This window comes from Cornus florida, unplaced genomic scaffold (assembly GCF_030987335.1).
Source record: "Cornus florida cultivar Cherokee Brave unplaced genomic scaffold, ASM3098733v1 CherokeeBrave_3.0.0_Hap2_Chr04, whole genome shotgun sequence".
NCBI lineage: Eukaryota > Viridiplantae > Streptophyta > Magnoliopsida > Cornales > Cornaceae > Cornus > Cornus florida.
Window position 1 is genome coordinate 91,174,901 of NW_026775574.1, and position 22,648 is coordinate 91,197,548.

The window sequence follows — 22,648 nt, forward strand, 5'->3', positions numbered from 1 at the left end:
ATATGTGTGTGTGTGTATGTATATATATAATATTTAATATTTTTTAAGAATTACTTTGCTCGAAGTGTCAGTTAATATATTAATAGTCACTACTTAGTAATTTAACACTTGGGCTAGCTGTACAATGGGTCAAGGTTTTTTTTTTTTTGTTTTTAACTACATAATAAAAATGACATAACCCACACTGCAATTAAATGAAATATGTGGGTGGAGTCGGTACTTTGTCTATTGAAATATGGCCGGGATGATATACTAATTACAAACGCATTTCGAAATAGAGATAGAGTTGGTATAATGAATTTTTTAACGGGGTGGAGTAGAATTTAGCCAACTCCTTCCCTTTGCCCCCCTAACAAAGGGTTTCTTCAAGTTAGTGGTGGACTATTTTGACTTAACAATGCCCCATTTTTTGAGCCAAAAATGTCCCTTAGTTTATACTATAATTTATACATATAAATGTATATATATATAATGATATACATGTGTTTTTTTTATTACAACCATATAAATATTAGTGTGAATAAATATTTTTTGTACCAATATTTACATATTGATGCATCTTATAGTTTTGTTCTAATGGAGAATGGATGTTTTTCATTTCCCTGCTGATTGATGTTATTCAATATTATATTGGGTATTGAATTTAAGGGAAAACTAGGAAATTCTCTGTATTTCTAACAGAAAAATAGTCAAAATGTCTTTCTTACTTCCACCCCTAGAAATATCAGACTCCGGGCTTTTAGATTCATCTGAATGAAAAGGAAATTTAACAATTATCAAAGAAGCCACTAGACGAAAATGAAAAAGTAAATTAATAAAATTCTGATATTGTAGTAAAAATAAAATAAATGAAAAATCTCTCTACTTATTTCCCAAGGTTCAACCATCCAACATATAATACCAAATAAACTTACAAGGGAAGGATGTACAAGCCATAGCTTATACAAGGAGGATGTAGGAGATATAGCTTATACAAACATATAATGAAAGAATTACCAAAGCTGCTCCAGCTTATACAAACATATAATTAAATAATTACCAAAGTTGCTCCAGCGGGAAGTTTGTTGCCAAGCTTCTTGGCACGTTTTCTTGCTACCTTTCTCTCTTTGGTCTCCATGAACTCCCATAGAGTTCCTATTAGAAGTGGCTGGCGAGAATCAAGAGTAATCTTCTCAAGATTGATAGCACTCTTAATTAAATACATTGCAAGCTCAACATCACTCGTAAGCCCAACAAAACCAATTATTTCCACCACCTTAAGGTATTGATGGGGCAAAGTTGTAAATATGCCTCGTTTTAATTTCCGAATGCTCCTAAACCATTGCAGCTATAACGAGGAGGAATGAAGTTACATGGTGGGCAGATGATTATTAGCATACAAAACCAAATTACCAAGCATCAAATCATAATTGTTAAAAACATGACATTGCTAGAATCAATGGAATAGCCACCACAAGCTCCAACAAGGTTGTTATACATATGACTGATAAAAAACTAAATTACCAAGCATCAAATCTTAACAGTAAATTAGAATCACAACATTGCCAGACTTAATGGAATAACCACCACTGGCGGAAATCGATCGCGTTAGATATAAGAAAACACTACGTTAGAAAGGAATTCACACTGTTCTTAAGTGCAATAAGACTGAATCTAACCGAATATGGTTATAGACCTCAAGAGGTCCTACTCTGGGAGGAGTTCTTGAACCATCATTGAAAATAAAGCAATCTAAGAACATGCAACATATTAAAAGACCACGTACAACTCCAAGGCGGTAAAAATTAAACCAACACGAGAACAACAGAATGAAAAACATTCAGTTATAAAATACTTGAACAAGAGAATAGAGCAAGCTAAGCTAAACACTTGTAAGAGCATTTTTCCTATTACTGGTTTTAATTTTGTAATAGCTATAAAGAAGCAATTAATTGAGAAATTGAAAGCTTTTAAGTTGAAGTCCAAATGAATCAAAATTTCCATTTGAAAATTCAATCACGAAAGCAATAAACCTCATAGATTAGAAATGCAGGTTGTGAAGTAGAAGTAATTACCTGGAACACAAATATAGACAAGAAAGGACATGCCTCTATCAGGGGAGCAAAAGCAAGAAGGCGTATACCATCAATTGAGCGAATTTTCAACTCCAATCGCTTGAGTTTATTTAATACAGGAAATTTAGCATCTTCAAGACCAAGCTACATAAACCAAAGAAAAAGTAAATCAGCACAGCTAAGCTAAAAAGTAAAAAGAATAAAATAAAAACGAAGGGGAAGAGAATAAATGAATCAGTTAAAACTTCCTAACCTCCATAAAGCTTGGCATCTGCAATGTAAGGCTTTCTAGCTGAGAAAGATAGGTTGAAATCTCCAAAAACTTGTATATTAGATAATCACAATATTGACCCCCAATAAACAAATCAATAGGTTGCTGGACATTCTTAAATGGCAAGCTTATTTTTGGCCCGTAGTACCTAAATGACATGAGATTTATAGCAAAAATCTCAATACTTTCCACATTGAAGCAGTTAATTATCTCCAAATGCTTCAATTTGAGTGATAGATCAGGAACTTTCAGATTTACAAGACTATAGGAACTTTTCACAAACAATTGTTCCAATAATGGACAGTTAGTTAAGAAGTACTCGAGAACTTGTCCATTTACATTGACGTCTGTCAGCAGGAGATTGGTCAAGAAGTTGCAGCTAGTAAACCCAAGAGACAACGAATGTAGGTAATTTGTAATACCATATGGGTTAGGAAAATTGTAATTATCCTCTTCCTCTCTACTCCCTGCGACACCTTCGGACAAGTCTAACTCAAGCCTTCTAACTCTCTTTTCCATTGCAAAGTTAACCCAATTGTCAATATCAAATCTACAAGTTTCATCAAGATCAAATTGAACTCTGAATTCATCTATAGTTGGCGCGTTGTGTGATTTCAAGACTTGATTAACCCAACTCAAATACAATGGCCTTTCTACTTCAATTTTCTTTTCTCTAAGTTCAATTCCAAACATTATATGTAAGGAATCAAAGTTCAAACCAGCAATGTAAGTCCATGTGTATCTCCATCTCTTTGATAGCAGACTTGTTCTTCCAGCTTCTTTCATTGTCAATAGTGACAAGATTGAATCGAGTATAACATCAGGAAACCCACTAATGTGATCCTCCAAACACAACCCTCCTTCGTCATCCTTCTCACTATTCCAATTAAAAATTAAAATTTATTATTATTAATAAAAATAATAATAAAAACTGTGAGAAACACCATAGTAACAAAATTTCTTCATTTATTTAAGAATAAAAAATATAAAAGAGATGGTCACTTGCGTTTTGAGCACAACATATTGAGGTGGTTTTTTCTATGGGATTTGAACTTACAGTTTTCTGCATAATTTAACAAATAAAATCTGCAGAATAGCAGCAGGAGGAGAAGATGAACTGATTAGAGATATAAAACCCAAACAAGAGAGAAAAAGAGAGCAATTTTTTTGTTGTGCATAAACAAACAAGACCAATTTTTGCTTGCTTTATTCGACGAGAAAAAGAGACCCGTTTTATGTACATTGTACCAACTTGGAAAGTAATAATACAGTAATACGCGCGTTTCCTGTGTCTTACTAGGATTAAGGCAACTTGATACCCATTAAAAATAAAAATTGATACACCTTTAAGGCAACTCGATATTTGGCACGGTCCTGGCCGTAAAAATAGAATACTCACCGGTTTTGCTGCAGGGCATATTTGAAAAAAAAAAAATTAATATGAGTAGAAAAAAATAAAATATAATATTTACTAATTTGTAAACAGTCATCATTGTTTCACATTGACAATTGGATCATAATAATAATAATAATAATAATAATAATAATTAAAAAAAAAACTGTGAGAAAATAGAAACACCATAGTATTGCTCAATTTTTGTAACAAAATTTCTTGATTTAAAAATAATATATATAAAAGAGGCATGCAAATCCGTACATAAGTAAAAAGATGAACAAAAGTAATCTTCCCAACGATGAACAAAAGAGGCATGCCAAGCTTTATTCGAAGTGGTTTGTGAGTATCAAAAGTAATCTTCTCTGTGTCCTACTAGGATTAAGGCAACTTATAATTCTATGGGCTTTTTTTCTTTTGAAATTGGGCCTTAATGTCTTGTCTTTTCTTCTGTCGGCCTTGAGATGGCGTGATGCTTAGTTTAGAAGGCAAAACAAAATACTTTCCCAATTATGAAGGGTACCTACTCAATGTTGATAAATAAAAATTAATTTGTAAATTAAATTGTCATATTTTCTATTAAAAAAAAAAGTGTTTGTCTATGGATACTGAGATATTGAAACCATTTCACCCGATTTGTGAATGTCGATGAATTTTAACTAGATAAAAGAACAAAATTCTAAATAATAAATAGGTCATTTTAAATTTTTTTGACATCGTTTGTTTCAAGGTAAAATATTCTTCTTGAAAAATATTTTTCTTTTGCAAGCAAAATATATATATATATTTTTTATTTTGTCGGTGTTTGGGAAAAGTCTACGAGGTTGAGATTGAGGTCGAGCTCGAGATTGAGATTGAGGTCGAGCTCGAGGTCGAGTCCATCGCACGGAATATGTAAAAAAACTTGTCGAAAATTAATGGATAAATTATTTTTATTTAATTTTAATATTTTTTTTTTCGTAAATATTTTACAACAACAAAACACTAAAAAATAAAAAAAAAATACTTTTTGAAAAAAAATTTATGGGCAAATAAACGGAGCCCTAGTCTTTACAACATTATTTGAAGTCAATGGCCTAATAATATTTTAAGACATTTTATTCAACAATTTTGTCACTCAATCTTATAACGTTTTTTTATTAAACATGTTTTCATGTTATTCAAAAATTGTTTTTGGAGAACTAAACTGAGTAGACACTTTGCTCCCTAACAGTAACGACCAATCAACCATCCTATAAAGTTTTACTGTTCTGCTATGGTAAGTCTTGAGCTGTGGAGGAACTATCAGTCAATAGGCCAACAGGGATTTAATACAACAAATAAGTCAATGGTTTGAGCGGCACATATTCATCGGTGCCATTGCATTAAAGCTTTGCTTTAGAGAAACTACGAAGTGTAAGTATGTTCTTCTCCTTTAAAAAGTATCATTAAAAAAAAAAAAATCTGCTATATAAAAAATATGGGTTTTTTTAATAATTTTTTTTTAAAAATACCCGTTTTATTATTTATTATTTGTCTTAGGGCATTTTAGGTATTTTAGTCTTCAATCGAAGAATTGTCCTTGTTTGAATTTGAAAAATGTAGAGATTTTTTTAAAAAATATATTTTTTCCACTAATGATAATTAGAGAACCAACATTCAAATAAACGTAGCTAAGAGAGATTTTCAAAAATCAACTGCGAGCGAAATTTCATCTGCAAAAGAACGATTGACGCGAGGATGATAAGAAGAAAAATGTTGCATTTTTCTTATTATAATAACATAAAGTAAAGTTTAATTTTTTTAGATGAACAATTTTTTATAGAAAATACATCGGGGTATAGAACATGACTTTGAAAAAAAAAAGGGTAAAGTGCATTAAACCCCCCTGAACTATATATTTTTTTGCAGTTTATCCCATCCGCGCGAATTGATTGACTGAAAGGGACGATGAAGCGGAGGAATTTGTTGTTGGGATCGATGGGTCTCCTATTATAGCTCCATCATAGCCGTTGCACCACCTGCTAGATCCGTTGGCCATATATAACGCACTTCTCTGCACCGTTGCGTCAGCCCATCGCCGTCACCGCCTTGCCCGCCGTTCAGCTCACCTTGCTCGCCGGTCCATTCCATCGTCCATTCCAAGCTCGCTGGCCCATTCCGTCATCTCCATAATCGAGCACACCGCCGTTCGTGTTTCGACCACACAGCTGTCCATAGTTCACCGCCGAGCCCCCTTGAGCTCGCCGCCGCCTCCACAGTTCACGGCCGAGTCAACCGAGCTCTCATCACAGCCGAGTCCTCCGTGCATAAGCCACCATCATCCGAGACCGAGCCATTCCGCCGACCTCGGATTTCTTTGGTCTTTTCTCTCTCTCTCTCTAGCTTTCTATTTTGGGTTGTGTTGGGTGAAAAATATCTTTTGGCAGAAAAAAAATGTAAGAAGTGTATAAGTTAAAACGATGCAGTGTGTTATAAGGGTAAACTAGTCTTTCAAAATTTTTGGTGCCAGAAGCTGATGTCATGGGGGTAAATTGCAACAAAATCATAGTTCAGGGTGGTAAATTGCAACATAGTCATAGTTCAGGGGGGGTTTTTTGTAGTTTAGGGAGGTTTCTTGCAAATGACCAATAGTTCAAGGGGGTAAATTGCAACAAAATCATAGTTCAGGGGGGATTTTTTGTAGTTTAGGGGGGTTTCTTGCAAATGACCAATAGTACAAGGGGGTTTAATGCACTTTACCCAAAATAAAAAATAAAAAATAAAAAACATTCATTTGTCACTGTAAATCTTCCTTTTTCTTCGACACACCCACCCTCAAATAACAGTGGGTTTCTTCGAGTTAATTATGGACCATTTCTTGAGTTAACAATGCCCCATTTTTTCAGACAAATATAATTGGACAAATTACACAAAGGACCCCTCAGGTTTTCATTTTGTACATGTAGATAGAAGATATCACAATATAACAGAAAGACCCTAAATTAACTGTTCGTGCTTAATGAATTGATATGAATTTATATTTTTGTCCTTAGAATTAAACTATTTGATTAATGAAAAAATTATAACGAATCACTGCATTCGACCGTTGAAGATGATGGTTGGCACTGGGTTGCCACCTATATTTTCTGATATGGTATTAGTGGAAGGCGGCTCCAAAAATCACTTCCTCTAATGATTTTTTATTCATTTTCGACACAAGATTCACTACTGGGATGATCCCAATTAATAATACCCAACTTCTTTCATTCCGAGTGTGGGAAGTTTCCTCGTGTGTGTGTGAGAATGAGCCTTAACCTTACCTTTTATACTAAGCATTGTCTCCAGACTCCAACGTTATATTTCCAGGAAGCTCCATTCTTGATATCAAAGCAGAATACACTGTAAGTTCCAGGAAGTCTCTATTATATCAATCAAAGCCAAATATACAATAAGCTCGATGCTTGATATCAAAGCATAATATACAGTAATTTCCTGGAAGTCTCTATCAAATCTTTTGGTATTTGAAACTATTATTAAAAAAGAAAATGGAGAGAGAAAATGGAGGCGCCGGCGCCGGCGCCGCCACCACCACCACCGATTCCTCCACCGTCAAAACCCTCTTCCTCTACCGATCCCCTTCTCTCAAAGGGGCAAAACCGTAACATTAACAATACATAAAAAAAAAAAAAAAATTAGATTTTTTCTTTAAGCAAATAGTTTCACTCTAAGGATAAAAATGTAAATTCATATCAATTCACTAACCACAAACAGTTAATTTAGGGATCTTTCTGTTATATTGTGGCATCTTCTATCTACATGTACAAGATGAAAACTTGAGGGGTTCTTTGTGTAATTTGCCCGATATAATTATACACATATACATGTAAATGGAGAATTGATATTAGTGTGTTCCAAATATTTACAAATGGATCCATTCAATAGTTTTGTTCCTACAATGTAATGGAGAATTGATTTGAGAAAGAGACTTTAATTTCCTTTCTCTTATTTATGTTATTGGATATTGTATTGACTATTGAATTTAAGGAAAAACTAGGAAATTCTCTGTTTTTCTAATAGATAAAAAAAATTCAAAATGTCTTTTAGATTCAGCTAAAGGAAAAGGAAATATAAACGATTAACAAAGAAGCCACTAAATGAAAAAGAAAATTAAATAAAATTATGATATTATAGTAAAAATAAAATTAATGAAAAAACTCTCTACTTATGCCTCTTCCCCAAGTTCAACTATCCAATATATAATACCAAATAAGCTTACAAAGGGAAGGATGTAGGAGAAATAGCTTATACAAATAGTTAAAGAATTACCAAAGCTGCTCCAACAGGTAGTTTGATTCCAAGCTTCTTAGCGCGCTTTCTTGCTGCTTTTTTCCTCTTGGTCTCCATGAACTCCCATGGAGTTCTTATAAGAAGTGGGTGATGAGGATCAAAAGTAATCTTCTCAAGATTGACAACACTTTTAATTAAATACATTGCAAGCTCAACATCATTTGTACGTCCAACAAAACCAATAAACTCAAAATGTGTTCTTTTTCCAAGGGGCTCACACCATCACAGCTGTAACAAGGAGGAATGAAGTCATATGGTTTGCAGACTATTAGCATACAAAACCAATTACCAAGCATAAAATCATAATTGTTCAAGTTAAAACCACGACATTGCTAGAATCAATGGAATAGCCACCATAAGCTTCAAGGCTGTTATACATATGAGTCAAGATCATTAACATAAAAAACCAAATTACCAAATATCAAATCACAACTGTTCAAGTTAGAATCACAACATTGCCAAACTTAATAGAATAACCACCACTGGCAAAATCATCTTCGACATATTTCGTTATCAGAGATAAAGATTTCCATCGGATAAGAATAATGACATTTCTTATCTAAGATAATGAATGACGACGTGGTTCAACAGGGTGAGGATAACCTTGGCATAATTTGAGAAAGTCAAATGAGCAAATCATATCCCCGACAAATCTGGTAACAGACGATCTCCTCTGATCTCGCACAAGCAGATCTCCCGCGGAACCAATTTGATTCTAATCGACAGCCATAAATAGGGCACCAAGCCATTAAAGAAGGTACGTGAAAAAAACCCCTAAACATGATATACATAATTATTATGTGATACGATTACAACTACTAACTTGATCGTCGGAGGGTCCTTGGCTAGCACCCCACCAATGCCATTTGAGGTGATGTCTCTTTGTTTTGCAGGTAAATGTTGTCGTTCCGAGTCGTGAGGATTTACGCATCAACACAGTGAAATCAATAGTGTTAGGCACAAGAAAAGACTGTGTTAGAAAGGAATTCACACTGTTCTTAAAAGTAATAAGACTAAATCTAACCGGATAAGGTTAGAGACCTCAAGAGGTCCTACTTCAGGTGGAGTTCTTAAACAATCATGAAAATAAAACAATCTAAGAACATGTAACATATTAAAAGACGAAGGTAGTAAAAATTAAACCAACACAGGAAACAATATAATGATAAACATTCAGTTAAAAAAAAAACTTGAACAATCACGAAAATAGAGCAAGCTAAGCTAAACTTTTTCCTATTTGGTAACATTGTAATTTTGTAATAGCAATAAAGAGCAATTGATGGGAAAATTGAAAGCTTTAAGCTGAAGTCCAACATAATCAAATTTTCCATTTGAAAATTCAATCGCAATAAACCTAACTACTTAGAAATGAGGTTGTCAAGTAAAATTTATTACCTCAACCACAAATTTAGACAAGAAAGGATATGCCTCTATCAGAGGAGCAAAAACAATAAGGTCTTCATCATCAGCTGCACTAGTTATCAACTCCAGTCGCTTGAGTTTATTTAATACAGGAAATTTAGCATCTTCAAGACTATTCGACATAAACCAAAGAAAAAGTAAATCAGCACAACTAGGCTAAAAAGTAAAAAGAATAAAATAAAAATGAAGAGGAAGAGATCAAATGAATTAGTTAAACTTCCTAACCTCTATCATGCTTGTTATCTGCAGCTTAAGGCTTTCTACCTGAGAAAGATAGCTTGAAATCTCCAAAAACTTATAAATTAGATAATCGCAATACTCACCCCCCGATAAACAAATCAATAGGTGGCTGGACATTCTTAAATGGCAGGCTTATTTTTGGTCCAAAGTACTTAAACGACATGAGATTCATTGCAGAAATCTCAATATTTTCTACATTGAAGCAGTGAGATATCTCCAAACGCATCAAATTGAGTGATAAATCAGGAATTTTCAGATTTACGAGACCATTAGATTCTTTCACAGACAATTGTTCCAAAAATGGACAGTTCATTAGGAAGAACTCGAGAACTTGTCCAGTTACATTGATTCTTGTCAGCAGGAGATTGGTCAAGGAGTTGCAGCTAGCAAACCAATGTAGGTGATTTGTAATAACATCTGGAATAGGAAAATTGTAATCCTCTTCCTCTCTTCTATACAACAAAGTTTCTTTAAAGTCTAACTCAAGCCTTTTAACTCTCTTTTCCATTGCAAAGTTAACCCAATTGTCAATATCAAGTCTACAAGTTTCATTAAGATCAAATTGAACTCTGAATTCATCTATGGTTGACTCGTTATATGATTTCAAGACTTGATTAACCCAACTCAAATACAATGGCCTTTCTACTTCAACTTTATTTCTTTGAGTTTAATTCCATATCTTATAGGTAAGGAATCAAAGTTCAAACCAGCAATGTAAGTCCACGTGTATCTCCATCTCTTTGATAGCAGACTTGTTCTTCCAACTTCTTTCATTGTCAATAGTGACAAGATTGAAACGAGAATAACATCAGGAAGTCCACTAATGTGATCCTCCAAACACAACCCTCCTTTATCATCCTTCAAACTATTCCAATTAAAGATTAAAATTTATTACTAATAATAATAATTTAAAAAAACTGTGAGATAACAGAAACACCATAGTAGTGCTGAATTTTTGTAACAAAATTTCTTCATTTATTTAAGAATAAAAAAATATAAAAGAGATGGTATCTTGCGTTTTGAGCACAACATATTGAGGTGGTTTTCTCCATATGATTTTAACTTACAGTTTTCTGCTTAATTTAACAAATAAAATCTGCAGAATAGTAGCAGGAGGAGAAGATGAACTGATTAGAGATATAAAACCCAAACAAGAGAGAAAAAGAATTGGGTCTGCACCAACTTGAAAAGTAATGTTAAATTGGGTTTTCACCAACTTGGAAAGTAATGTTAAGTTGGGAAGTACAAAGACTCAAACTTGACAGAGTTTCAAAAGTATTATTATGATGACATATTTGGTTGAATTTTTTAAAAGCATCTCCCGAGAAATTTTTTTTTTTTTTTTATAAAAAAAACACTCTTTTTTAGAAAATTATAAAAGATAACTTGTTCTAAAAAAAGAGAAAAAAATAAAAAATAAAATCCGTTAAGAAAACTATAAGACAGTTTTAAGTAGAGCAAATACATAACAAATTTCATGATGAAAGCACAACTTACAAGATCTTATAGTAGATTCGCACTGCAGATTCCTCGCACTCGCACCTTAAAAATCGTGTTTGAGAGAGACAGGGAGTTGTATCTCGTATGCGGAGGGCTCTTCATGTGGTGGTACCAACTTCAATTTTTTGTTTCCTGCGTCTTACTTGTATTCGAGCTCAATTAGGTTTGAGAGTGAGAGAGGAGTAAAGGCAGCCTCGAAAATAAATAAAGGGATTATTACATATAAATGTACTTATGGGCCCATATTTACAGTATTGTGAAGTCAAAGTCCTAAAGTTTCAAAAAAATGAAGTGGACCAAATTAATGATGTGGACATAAACTTTTACTGCTCACCACAATTTGTTACCTAAACTAACCTTTCACTTTTTAAACTCAATTACTATACTGTCCTCATTCATTAATATACCCAAAAGAAAGCCCATCCGTATAAAAAACATCACAATAATGAACCCACTTTGATTTCTCTCCCCACGCCTTTCCGTTAAGACTTTGGACAGTCTCTGGGACCGCAGTCAGGTATGGTTTTTATGGGGCTTTCTTTGAATAACAATCCTAAGAAGCAGATGGAAGGGTAGAAGAAAAATCTAGTTAGTGGTGATCGGCAGAGTTTTTTAGTCACAGTCACCTCGCAAAGGATCCCTGTCTCGGTAATCATGACTTACAAATTCGAAACTAAAAACGTGTGGATCTCTGTCCCAAAGCTCAACTATTTTTATTTCTCTATATCCAGTACTCTAAAGAGCAAAACAACTCTATCCTACGGGAGCCAATATGGCGTAGAGGAAGGAACCAGTTTTACATGCAATAATATTGCCAATATTCATGTAGAGGAAGGAACCAGTTTTACATGCAATAATATTGCCAATATTCATGAAATCACCTGTAAGGTAGTATGACAAAAGAAACCATTGTTCAAAAAATTTCTGAAGTAATAAAAATCATTAAGCAACCTATAAAATTTTTAAATGTAATAGGAACAAAAATTTATCTTCTAAACTAGAAGATAATTTTAATACCAAAATCAACCAGTGACTTGAATACCATTTATAATAAGTTACAACATAATTATAATAAATGGTTTCCAAATAACTTAGAAAGAAGAGTACTACTGCAGTAGCAAAAAATTAACAATGATTACAAAATATTCTATCCAGGAATAGGAGCCTTGCAGTTTCGGCGATTATGACCTGTCTCGCCGCATCGCGAACAGTGCAACGGCCTTACATCTTGAAATTGTGATTCAATCCTTTTAATACGAGGTCGTCCAGGGGGACGTTTTACTGCAGGAGGCCTAAGATGGGAAGCACTTTCATCATCAGCAACAGCAGTTGGAATCGGCATATCATGCATGGGAATTGAAGACATGAGATGTTTGCATAGCTTTTGTTGCGTTTCGACCTTAAACCATGGTTCAACCATATCATAAATATTTAAAGAAAAATTATGGATGGCATAACATGCATGTGAACAAGGAATCCCTGTCATTGTCCACTTCAAACAACTACAAAACTGTTCAGTGCCAAAAATCACCTTGAATGGCCTTCTGAGTCGGTCATATGCTGTACACTCAGTATTCGAAAGACGTATCAGACTAAAACCAAGTGCTGCCTTTTGCTCTTCTCGGATTTTCTTCTCAATACGCTTCCCAACCGGGATAGTCCACTTCTGAACATCCAAACTCTTTTGATATAAAAATGTGCTGAGTCTTTGCACGTGTGCATCCATGAGCCTTGTGATTGAAAAAACCCTCTCTTCTTTCACCCATGCATTGAATGACTCTACTTGGTTGGTGTACAATTTATCCCATTGCTTGGAAGTAAACTTAGCATTTGACCAATGTTCTGGTGATTGCTCCAAAACCCAATCACACAACTCCCGAAATAATCGCATGGCAGCTAGTGCATGCTCATACTCGTCGAGAGTTCGAGCATATGCAATTTGATCAAGCAATTTTTTTGCACTCTCTTTACCCTTACTCCTCAATCCTAATATTCGATTTCCAAGAATGGACGTAGAAAAATTCGCCATTAAATGACGAAGACACCATGAGTGGTATTGAGAGCCAAAAATATCTCTAATACAACTTATTAAGCTTGGATGCCTATCGGTTAAGATCGTGACAATGCGACCATTTAGAATTTCTTTCACCTTGTTTAAAAACCAATGCCAATCATCATCATTCTCAGTAGAAACGATAGCATACGCCAAAGGCCACAACCCTTCATTCGCATCATAACCCGTTGCACCAAGCATTGTGCCTTGATAATTGCCACTCAAGTGGCAAGCATCGATTGCTAATATGGGCCTGCAATAGTTGATGAAGCCTTGTATGGAGCATCCATAAGCTACAAACACTCGCTTGAATCTCTTATCCTCTGTGCACTCCCAAGATGTAATTGTGTCGGGAATTGAATTTTTTATCCGTTCGCACAACCACAAGACTAAAATGTAACTATCCTCAGGATTACCCTCAATGATATGACGTGCACACTCCTTAGCTCTCCACGATTGCATGTAAGTCATGTTAACTGAAAATTCACTCTCAATATTTGTGGAAATAGCTTTAGGAGTATATTTAGAATTGTCCCTGACCTTGTTAACAATAGCTCGACCCATTTCATTTGATCGAAAAACAGCTTTATAATCTGAAATGTCTTGAGCAGTATGAATGTGAACATTATTAAACCGCATAATTCTCACTAGATCACTACTGCCTTTACAACCAGCTGACAATTTCCATGGACAACTCTTAACATCGCACACAACTCTATAATATCTTCTGCTATTGTCCAAATATTTGAACCAAAAATGGTTACGAAGACCAAACAAAACGAGTGCATCTTTGAAATCATTTGGGCTTTTAAAAAGCTGACCCTCAGAATTAATTCCATCAATGTGTCGAAAAGAATCCTGATGTGCATTTGTTGGAGGAAGTGAAGACGTTGAGGCAAGACAACTTGTTGATAGATTGCAGTCAGTGGCTTCAACAAATTCTCTACAATAGATGAAAAAATATATTAAAAATCGTATAACCTATGCAATGCAAGTATTAATGTATTTTTTTACATATATCTGTCTTACCTCTCACTATGATCACTTGGAATTGTGCATGATGCCGTTACAGGAGTTGTATCTCCCACATATACGTTTAACATGCTACCACTCATTAGAAGCATCATTCTAAATCCAGATTTTCCTGTCATCCTCACAAGTTCATTCTTGTTATATTCTGTGGTATAATATATGACTTTACCACTTATGTTTGAACAAGAACATTCTCGTAACTCATTTATAAACGAGTCATACGTTGTTGTTGTAGTCATCATAAAAGGGTCCATGACACCGCCGATGTATATAATTTCCTCATTACCATTTTTTTCAATTTTTCCATCGAATCGACAAAAACATGCAACTTGTCTCTCATCCATTTCTCCAACTATTTTTGGATCAACTCATTAGTATTTAAAAAAATTAAGTTAAAAAAAAAGGTTCTGGAGTGTAAAAATGACTACGTATTACATAAAGATATGGCTGATGCTCGTGTTCTAATGACAGAAAATTAATCAAATACCTCTTATGCACAAAGTCAATAAAAAAAAGATGTTAGAATTTTACTTCCCCAACCCAAGTCTTCTTCCTTTCATCTATTAAAAACTGTTAGAAAATTTTGTTTTGCAAGAGCATTTTTGGACATCAAAATAGATTAAATAAAAAATAATAAAAAAAAAACAGATTAAAGAACTAAATAAAAAAATCAGAGCATAACATATTGTAGATAACGAAATCAATGAAAACTTACCTCAAACAAATTCAGATTGTAAAAGTTAATAAATTCAACATTTGCAGAGAATTGATGCATTTTTAGTGTGACTGACCACAGACAAAAAAAAGGGAATGCAAAAACAAAGATAGACAAAGACACTATTTTTAGTGTGTCTGTCATCAAAAAAAAAAAAAAACATGTTCAAACACTGCCAATATGGAAAACAAAAAATAAGGAAAACACAGAAGCCTCTTCACATAATTCCAATTTCAATTGTTGAGAGTTATTCAACTCAGGAAAATTCCACTTCCCCAACCCGAGTTTTCTTCCTTTCACATATTAAAAATTGTTGAAAATTTTGTTTTGCAAGAGCATTTTTGGACATCAAAATAGATTAAATAAAAAAGCAGACAAAAAAAATAAAATAAAAAACAGATTAAAGAAGTAAAAAAAAAAAAAAAAAAAAAAAAAATCAGAGCAGAACATATTGTAGATAACGAAATCAATGAAAACTTACCTCAAACCCTAGATTCTCACTTGAGAAAGAGTGAAGGAGAGAGAGAGGAACACCCAACAAAGCTCGGTCTACCCTTATGGCTAGTTTTTACACCGTTTCAGTTCATAGTGGAACTAAGGATTTCACACCAGAAGTTGCTCCAAGTCACATGAATATAGAGGGTTAACACATTCAATTACGGATTCCGTTCTTCACAGTCCACGATAGAGATGAAGTAGCATACGTTTGAGATGGAGCATATATGAGATGGAAATCTTTTGCGGCTGAAAGGGATGAGAGCGTTTGTTTGAGATGATGTAGATCTTTTGCGGATGAAAGGGGATGAAAGGGAATACGCGTATTTTGTGACCGAAAATAAACAAAGGACAAAATAGTAATTGTGTTCAAAAAATGAAATGTTAGTTTAGGTAGCAAATTGTGGTGAACAATAGAAGTTCATGTCCACATCATTAATTTGGTCCATTTCATTTTTTTGGAACTTTAGGACTTTGATCTCACAATATTATAAATATAGGCCTATAAGTACATTTATATGTAATAATCTCATAAATAAATATATATATATATATTAAAGTCAGAAACCAATTAGTTGCTGACACGTCCCGCCAAATTATGATTTATTATCCCTTTGGGCCTTGTTAGTGAAATTATGTAAGTTGGACCAAAATTATAATTATATGGGCCTTTCAGTTAACGAGTTTGGTCCCTACAAACAGGGCCTTAACCGTCTTGTCTTTTTCTTCTGTCGGCCTAGTGGTGGCGTGAATGTGCTGCTGAGTTTAAAAGGCAAAACAAAATAATTATAAAGTTAGTAAATAAATATAAATTTGTAAATTAATTTTTCAATTTTTCTATATATATAAAAATAAATAAATGCCTAGAGATATTGAAACTTTTTTACCTCTGATTTGTGAGTGTTGAATTTTAACATGATAAAAGAACAAAAAAAATTTGTTGACCAATCAACCGGTAAATAATAAATAGGTCATCTCAAATTTTTTACACATCTAGTCATTACAACATTATTAGAATTAAGTGGTCTAATAATATTTTATAACATATTATTCACTCACAGGACACCCTATATTTAAAGTATGTTTTATAGACATAAAAAATAAAAAAAATAAAAAAAAATAAAACAATTTTGTCTTTCAATCTTATAACATTTTTTTACTAAACATGTTTTCATGTTATTTCATAAATTTTACAACAAATTTTACATTAGCAAACATGCTTTCAATTACTATTGAACACACTCCACAATAAATGATAAATTTCTATTTTGAATGAAAACATAAACGAATGGAAGAACATTTGAAAGAAATCATAGAACGAACGACAAAGATGTGCAGAAATGGAGAAGACGTTGAAAGTCAACCATTTTAAAATTACTCTTGACTTTCGTTTCAATCAGATTCATTTTTATTCAATATCACTCTCTCACCATATTTTCATATTTTCTTTGCGAATCTATTATTTTTCTTAGTAATCGAAATTTTGATTATTTGTAGTTGATTTGTCCCCAAATACTTTCAATACATCCTCAAATACCTTATAAGTAAATTAGTAAATTAATTCATTGGTAGGTTTGTCAACTTGTCTGGGATGATTAATATTGTCATCACCATGTGAATTTGCACATACACATATGCATTATGCCTAGAACCCAACCCTGTAAGGTAGTACTTCTAAGCTGATCATATTGTGTCTATTATGATTTTTTTGCTTCCCATTGTTGATTGCTGGTCATATTCTGTCTATTATGAACCCAACCTGTGAGGTAGTTCTCCCTAAACTCTCATGAAATTCCTATAAGAAGTGGGTTACAACGATCAAAAGTAATCTTCTCAAGATTGAGCACTCTTAATTAAATTCAGGGGCACAGTGTAAAAAAAATTAAAAATAAAAAAAATTCAAATAATCACTACAATAAATATAGATTCTATAAATTAAGAGACAAAGAAGAAAAATTACTCAAAATAATATGTCAATCAATAAGTAATTTAAGAGAGATAAATAATTAACAAAAAATTTAAAAAGGAAAGAAAAATGAGAGAATTTTGAAAGGAAAAAAAATTGGAGTTTGATAAAAAAATAAAAAGAGAAATACAAAATTTAAGAGATAATTTTAAAAAAATAAAAATTTTATAGGGGCATTATATAATTTTTTTTCATATATACATGTATATGTATTATAATAAGCGGGGCAAGGTCAGGAAGCACGTGCCCCCTGGCATACACTGGTTCCGCCGGTGATTGCAGCGGTAACAAGGAGGAATGGAGTCATATGGTGGTCACACTATTAGCATACAAAACCAAATTACCAAACGGTCCAAACATCAAATCATAATTCTTAAAGTTAAAAACACATAATCAATGGAATAGCCACCACAAGCTCCAAGGCTGTTATACGTATGACTGGGGACCATTAGCATAAAAAATCAAATTACCAAGCATCAAATCACAACTGTTCAAGTTAGAATCACAACATTGCCAGACTTAATGGAATAATCACCATTGGTGAAACCGATCACGTTAGACATAAGAAAACATTACATTAGAAAGAAATTTACAATGTTTTTAAGAGCAATAAGACTGAATCTAACCAAGTAAGGATATAGATCTCAAGAGGTCCTACTCTGGGAGTTGTTCTTGAACAATTATGAAAATAAAGCAATCTAAGAACATGCAACGTATTACAAGACCATGTATAACTCTAAGGCAGTAAAAATTAAACCAACACAGGAACAACAGAATATATATGTGTGTGTGTGAACCAACCTTCTCTCATCATTTTCTAGCATTGTTTTTTTTTTTTTTTTTTTTTTGGTTTAATTTTTAGAATCGTTTTTATATATTTGAACCAAACATGTCATAATACTTTTGAAATTCTGAAAAAGTATTCTCCAAACCATTGCCCCTCTTCAAATTTACAACCTGAGTTAGATCTTTTCAATCCGGCCAGTGAATTCTCTGTCTAAGCAATTATTCTTTCCCGATTTGGGACCTGCAAAGGCTGCAATGAACCCTCCTAAAATTAGTAAGTTACCTATATATATATATAATTAAGTTTCAAATTTTAAGGACATTCATAAAAAATCAGAAAAACCTTCTTTTGGCACAGGTATTTTGGGACACTTATTTTGGAAATAAACATACAAAAATAGTACTACAATTGTTTATTGTGCAAAAAATAGTAGCTATTAGTTTCTGAAATTATCATGAGAAATAACTTATTTAATTTATTTTATTTCCCAATACTAATCCTAGTAAGATATGGAAAAAAAATAAAAAAGTAAATAGAAAACCTAAACCTATTTCCTAGAAACCCAATTTCACATCGCTTTTAACATCGTATAATCAAATTTCTCTCTTTTCTCCAAGCAAGTGACTTTTTTATTTTTTATTTTTTTATAGACAAAGCAAGCGTTCATCTTCTCCTGCTATCTGCGAAATCAACTCCCATAAAGAAAACAACAATATGGTAAAAAATTTACACCATCTTTTCACTAATGTATTTTTCTATATTTATTTTATTTTTAAATAAAGATATTTTGTTACAAAAATTCAGCAATACTGTGGTGTTTCTGTTATCACACTTTCTTAATTATTTTTATTTATTTATTCTTTAATTGGAATAGTAAGAAGGCTGATAAAGGAGCGTTGTGTTTAGAGGATTACATTAGTGGACTTCCTGATGTTCTCCTTGTTTCAATCTTGTCACTGTTGACGATGAAAGAAGTCGCAAGAACTAGTCTGCTATCAAAGAGGTGAAGGCATATGTGGACTTACATTACGGGTTTGAACTCTGATGCCTCACATATATTAGATGGAATTCTACTAGGATATAATACACATGAAGTAGAAAGGCCTTTGTATTTGAGTTGGGTAAATAAAGTATTGAAATCGTACAACGGTCCAAGTTTAGATGAATTCAGAGTTCAATTTGATCTTGACGAAAGTTGTGCATTTGATATTGACAATTGGATTAATTTTGCAATCAAAAAGAATGTGAAAAAGCTTGAGCTAGATTTGTCATATTGTTGGTATTTAGGTCCGATGGTTACGATTTTCTTGACATGGATCAAATCAGAAATAACCTGCATTCATTGTCTCTTGTGTTTACTTGCTTCAACTCCCTAACCAATCTTTAGCTGGCATAAGTGAATGTAACTAGACAAGTTCTCGAGTACTTCTTAACTAATTGTCCATTTTTGGAACAATTGTCGCTGAAAAAATCCAAGTGTCTTGTAAACCTAAAAGTTCCTGGTCAATCACTCCATTTGAAGCTATTGGAGGTATATCAATGCAAAAATGTGGAAAGTATTGAGATTTCTCCAATAAATATTGTGCCATTTAAGTACTTTGGACCAAAAATAAGCTTTCCATTTAAGAATCAGTTGCCTATTGATTTTTTTATTGGGGGTTGGTATTGCGATTATCTAATATATAACTTTTTGGAGATTTCAAGTTATCTTTCTTAGCTAGAGAGCCTTATGCTACATATAATATCCAATGTGCTGGTTAGAAATTTTAACCAATTCATTTTATCTCTCCAATAAATATTGTGGCATTTAAGTACTTTGGACCAAAAATAAGCTTTCCATTTAAGAATCAGTCGCCTATTGATTTGTTTATCGGGTTGCGATTATCTAATATATAACTTTTTGGAGATTTCAAGTTATCTTTCTCAGCTAGAGAGCCTTACGCTGCATATAATATCCAATGTGGTGGTTAGTAATTTTAACCAATTCATTTTATCTCCTCTCCTTGTTTTTATTTTATTCTTATATATATATTTTTAACATAATTAGGAATCTTTGCTGATTTACTTTTTCTTTGGTTTATACAGGATAATATTAAGTTTGCTAAATTTCCTGTATTTAATAAGCTCAAGCAACTAAAGTTGAAAGTTAGTGCAAGGGATAAACAAAGCCTTCTTGTTTTGGCTCCCCTGATAGAGGCTTGTCCTTTCTTATATAAATTTGTGTTGGAGGTAACAAGTCTTACTTTACAACCTGCATTTCTAAAATGTAAGGTTTATTGCTTTCGTATTTGAATTTTCAAATGCAAATTTTGGTTCGTTAGGACGCCAGAGTCAAAGCTTTCAATTTTCCCAAGTAATTGCTTCTTTTTGGCAAATACAACTATACAAGATTAAAATATTACTAGTAATTGGAAAAATGCTCTTATAGTGTTTAGCTAGCTTGCTTTATTCTCTTGATTGTTCAAGTCTTTTGTAAATGAATATATATCATTCTGTTGTTCCCTGTCTAAGAGTTTTACACTTTCTTGGATTGCTTTATTTTCACGAGTGTTCAAGAACTCCTCCCGGAGTAGGACCTCTTGGGGTCTCTAAACTCCTCAAACCTTGCCGTCTTAATAGTGTGAATTCATCTCCCCAACAAATGATGAATTTCTATTTCGAATGACAACATAAATGAACGAAAGATTTGAAAGAAATCGTAGAATAAACAACAAAGATATGCAGAAATGGAGAAGACGTTCATTAAGAGGGCGGTGGAAGAGTCAACCATTTTGAAATTACTCTTGATTTTCGTTTCAATCAGATTCATTTTTATTCGGACCATATCTTTTTTGCGAATCTATTATTTTCTAGTAATCAAAATTTTGATTATTTGTAGTTGAATAGTCTCCAAATACTTCCAATAGATCTCCAATATCTTATCGGTAAATTAATGGGTGAAAGTGCAAAAAAAACACCTGAAAGTTTGAAAAGTGTGCAAATAATACCATTCGTGTTCAAATTCAACGCAAATAAAGTCTTTTTGTCAGGTAAATAAATTTGGATAAGCAAAAATACGAAAATACCCCGAGATTCTTTTTATAATAATAATAATAAAAAAATAGGTAAAAGGTAAAATTACTCAAAAGACCCTTCATTAAACTACACCGTATTAGTGGGAAGCCGCACGTGCAAAATTCCGGTCCTCTCAGTCTCACAAACACAACACACAGCAAGTATGGAGTGATTCGTTCCCCAGCCATGATTCGTTTTGATTCAAAACCAACTGAATTTGACGAAAACTCTGGCAAAAGTGCCCCAGACCTTGGCGTCCCCTTCATCGCAGTTTTCTTATTTGGAGTCCATATATTGGTCCATAGAAAGAGCCATCATATTCCAATTAAAGAGATACAAAAATATATATATTTTTTATCTCTAACAGATATAGAGAGAGAGAGAGAGAGAGAATATATGTAGTGATGAGATAAAAAAAAATATAGAAATTGAAATTATAGAGAGAGAGAGAAAGATTCCTTATACAGAAAGAATAAATATATATAATAAAAATATAGAAAGAGAAATAATATAGAGAGAATTAAAGAGTCAATAGAGAGACGGAGCTTTTATAGAAGTAAAAAGTAGAAATAAGGATATTGTATACAGAAATGAGGAATAAATGAGGGAGGGGTAGATCGGGATCACAAAAGGTTAAAGTTGATAATAAAGAAATTTTTTTGGTCACATGACCTGCAAATGTTATTTTTTAGTGTCAGAAATTCTTATTTGCTTATTTTACAAAGTGTGTTATTTACACACTTTTCAAACTTGATAACTTGTCTGGGATGATTAATGTCATCACCATGTGAATTTGCACATACACATACGCATTGTGCCTAGAACAGTAGAACCCAAACCTGTAAGGTGATTCTCAGATGTAAAACTAATATATATATATATGAGGAGGCCCGAAGTGACATGGGCCGGATATGACTTGCAAACGCGACATCCGGTCCGTACAGATGGGTCAGGCCCATAGAAAGACACTGCCATATGGGCCGAACGCGAATAAGCCCATCAAAGATGACCAGAACTCATAGAGGAACGGGCCTAGATCCAGCAGTCCATCGACATTTGTAAATATCTATAAATAGGAGAAGTAATGGATAGAGTGGGGGGAGATATTTTTGGTTGAAAGGCAAGAAGTCTAGAAAGAGAAAGGGAGGAGGAATTTCTTGCATCTTCAATTGGCGCCGTCTGTGGAAGTAGAAGTTCAAGCTACAGAACGATCTCTTATGGAAACTTTTGTGGTTGTAGAGATTCACCCCTCGTACAATCTCCTGATGGGAAGAGGATGGATTCACAGAGTCCAAGGTGTACCCTCAACTTTGCATCAGGTCATGAAGTGCCTCGGACCCGATGGAAATAAGGTGATA

The 22,648-nt window shown here is 33.3% G+C and overlaps 2 protein-coding genes across 2 annotated transcripts; both read right to left on the reverse strand.

Annotated features, from left to right (window-relative positions):
* Positions 1-1,832: 1,832 nt before the first annotated feature.
* On the reverse strand, positions 1,833-3,111 carry LOC132305350 (F-box/LRR-repeat protein At3g03360-like). Its single transcript, XM_059803006.1, has 2 exons — positions 2,308-3,111; positions 1,833-2,198 (listed from the first exon to the last, which is right to left on the reverse strand). Exons 1-2 carry the CDS (start codon positions 3,109-3,111, stop codon positions 1,992-1,994), a joined length of 1,011 nt encoding a protein of 336 aa, XP_059658989.1. The 3' UTR covers positions 1,833-1,991.
* A 9,098-nt stretch (positions 3,112-12,209) lies between these two features.
* On the reverse strand, positions 12,210-15,766 carry LOC132303890 (uncharacterized). The gene is made up of 3 exons (XM_059801333.1): positions 15,470-15,766; positions 14,271-14,625; positions 12,210-14,184 (listed from the first exon to the last, which is right to left on the reverse strand). Exons 2-3 carry the CDS (start codon positions 14,615-14,617, stop codon positions 12,336-12,338), a joined length of 2,196 nt encoding a protein of 731 aa, XP_059657316.1. The 5' UTR covers positions 14,618-14,625; positions 15,470-15,766; the 3' UTR covers positions 12,210-12,335.
* Between the last annotated feature and the right edge of the window lie 6,882 nt (positions 15,767-22,648).

What these genes read in the sequence shown, in the direction of transcription:
- LOC132303890 (XM_059801333.1), bottom strand. Translation starts at nt 14,617, where the DNA reads ATGGATGAGAGACAAGTTGCATGTTTTTGTCGATTCGATGGAAAAATT. An exon ending in CCAAGTGATCATAGTGAGAG is followed by an intron (nt 14,185 to 14,270) that starts GTAAGACAGATA and finishes CATCTATTGTAG; the next exon opens with AGAATTTGTTGAAGCCACTG.
- LOC132305350 (XM_059803006.1), bottom strand. Translation starts at nt 3,111, where the DNA reads ATGAAAGAAGCTGGAAGAACAAGTCTGCTATCAAAGAGATGGAGATAC. An exon ending in AGATGCCAAGCTTTATGGAG is followed by an intron (nt 2,199 to 2,307) that starts GTTAGGAAGTTT and finishes TGGTTTATGTAG; the next exon opens with CTTGGTCTTGAAGATGCTAA.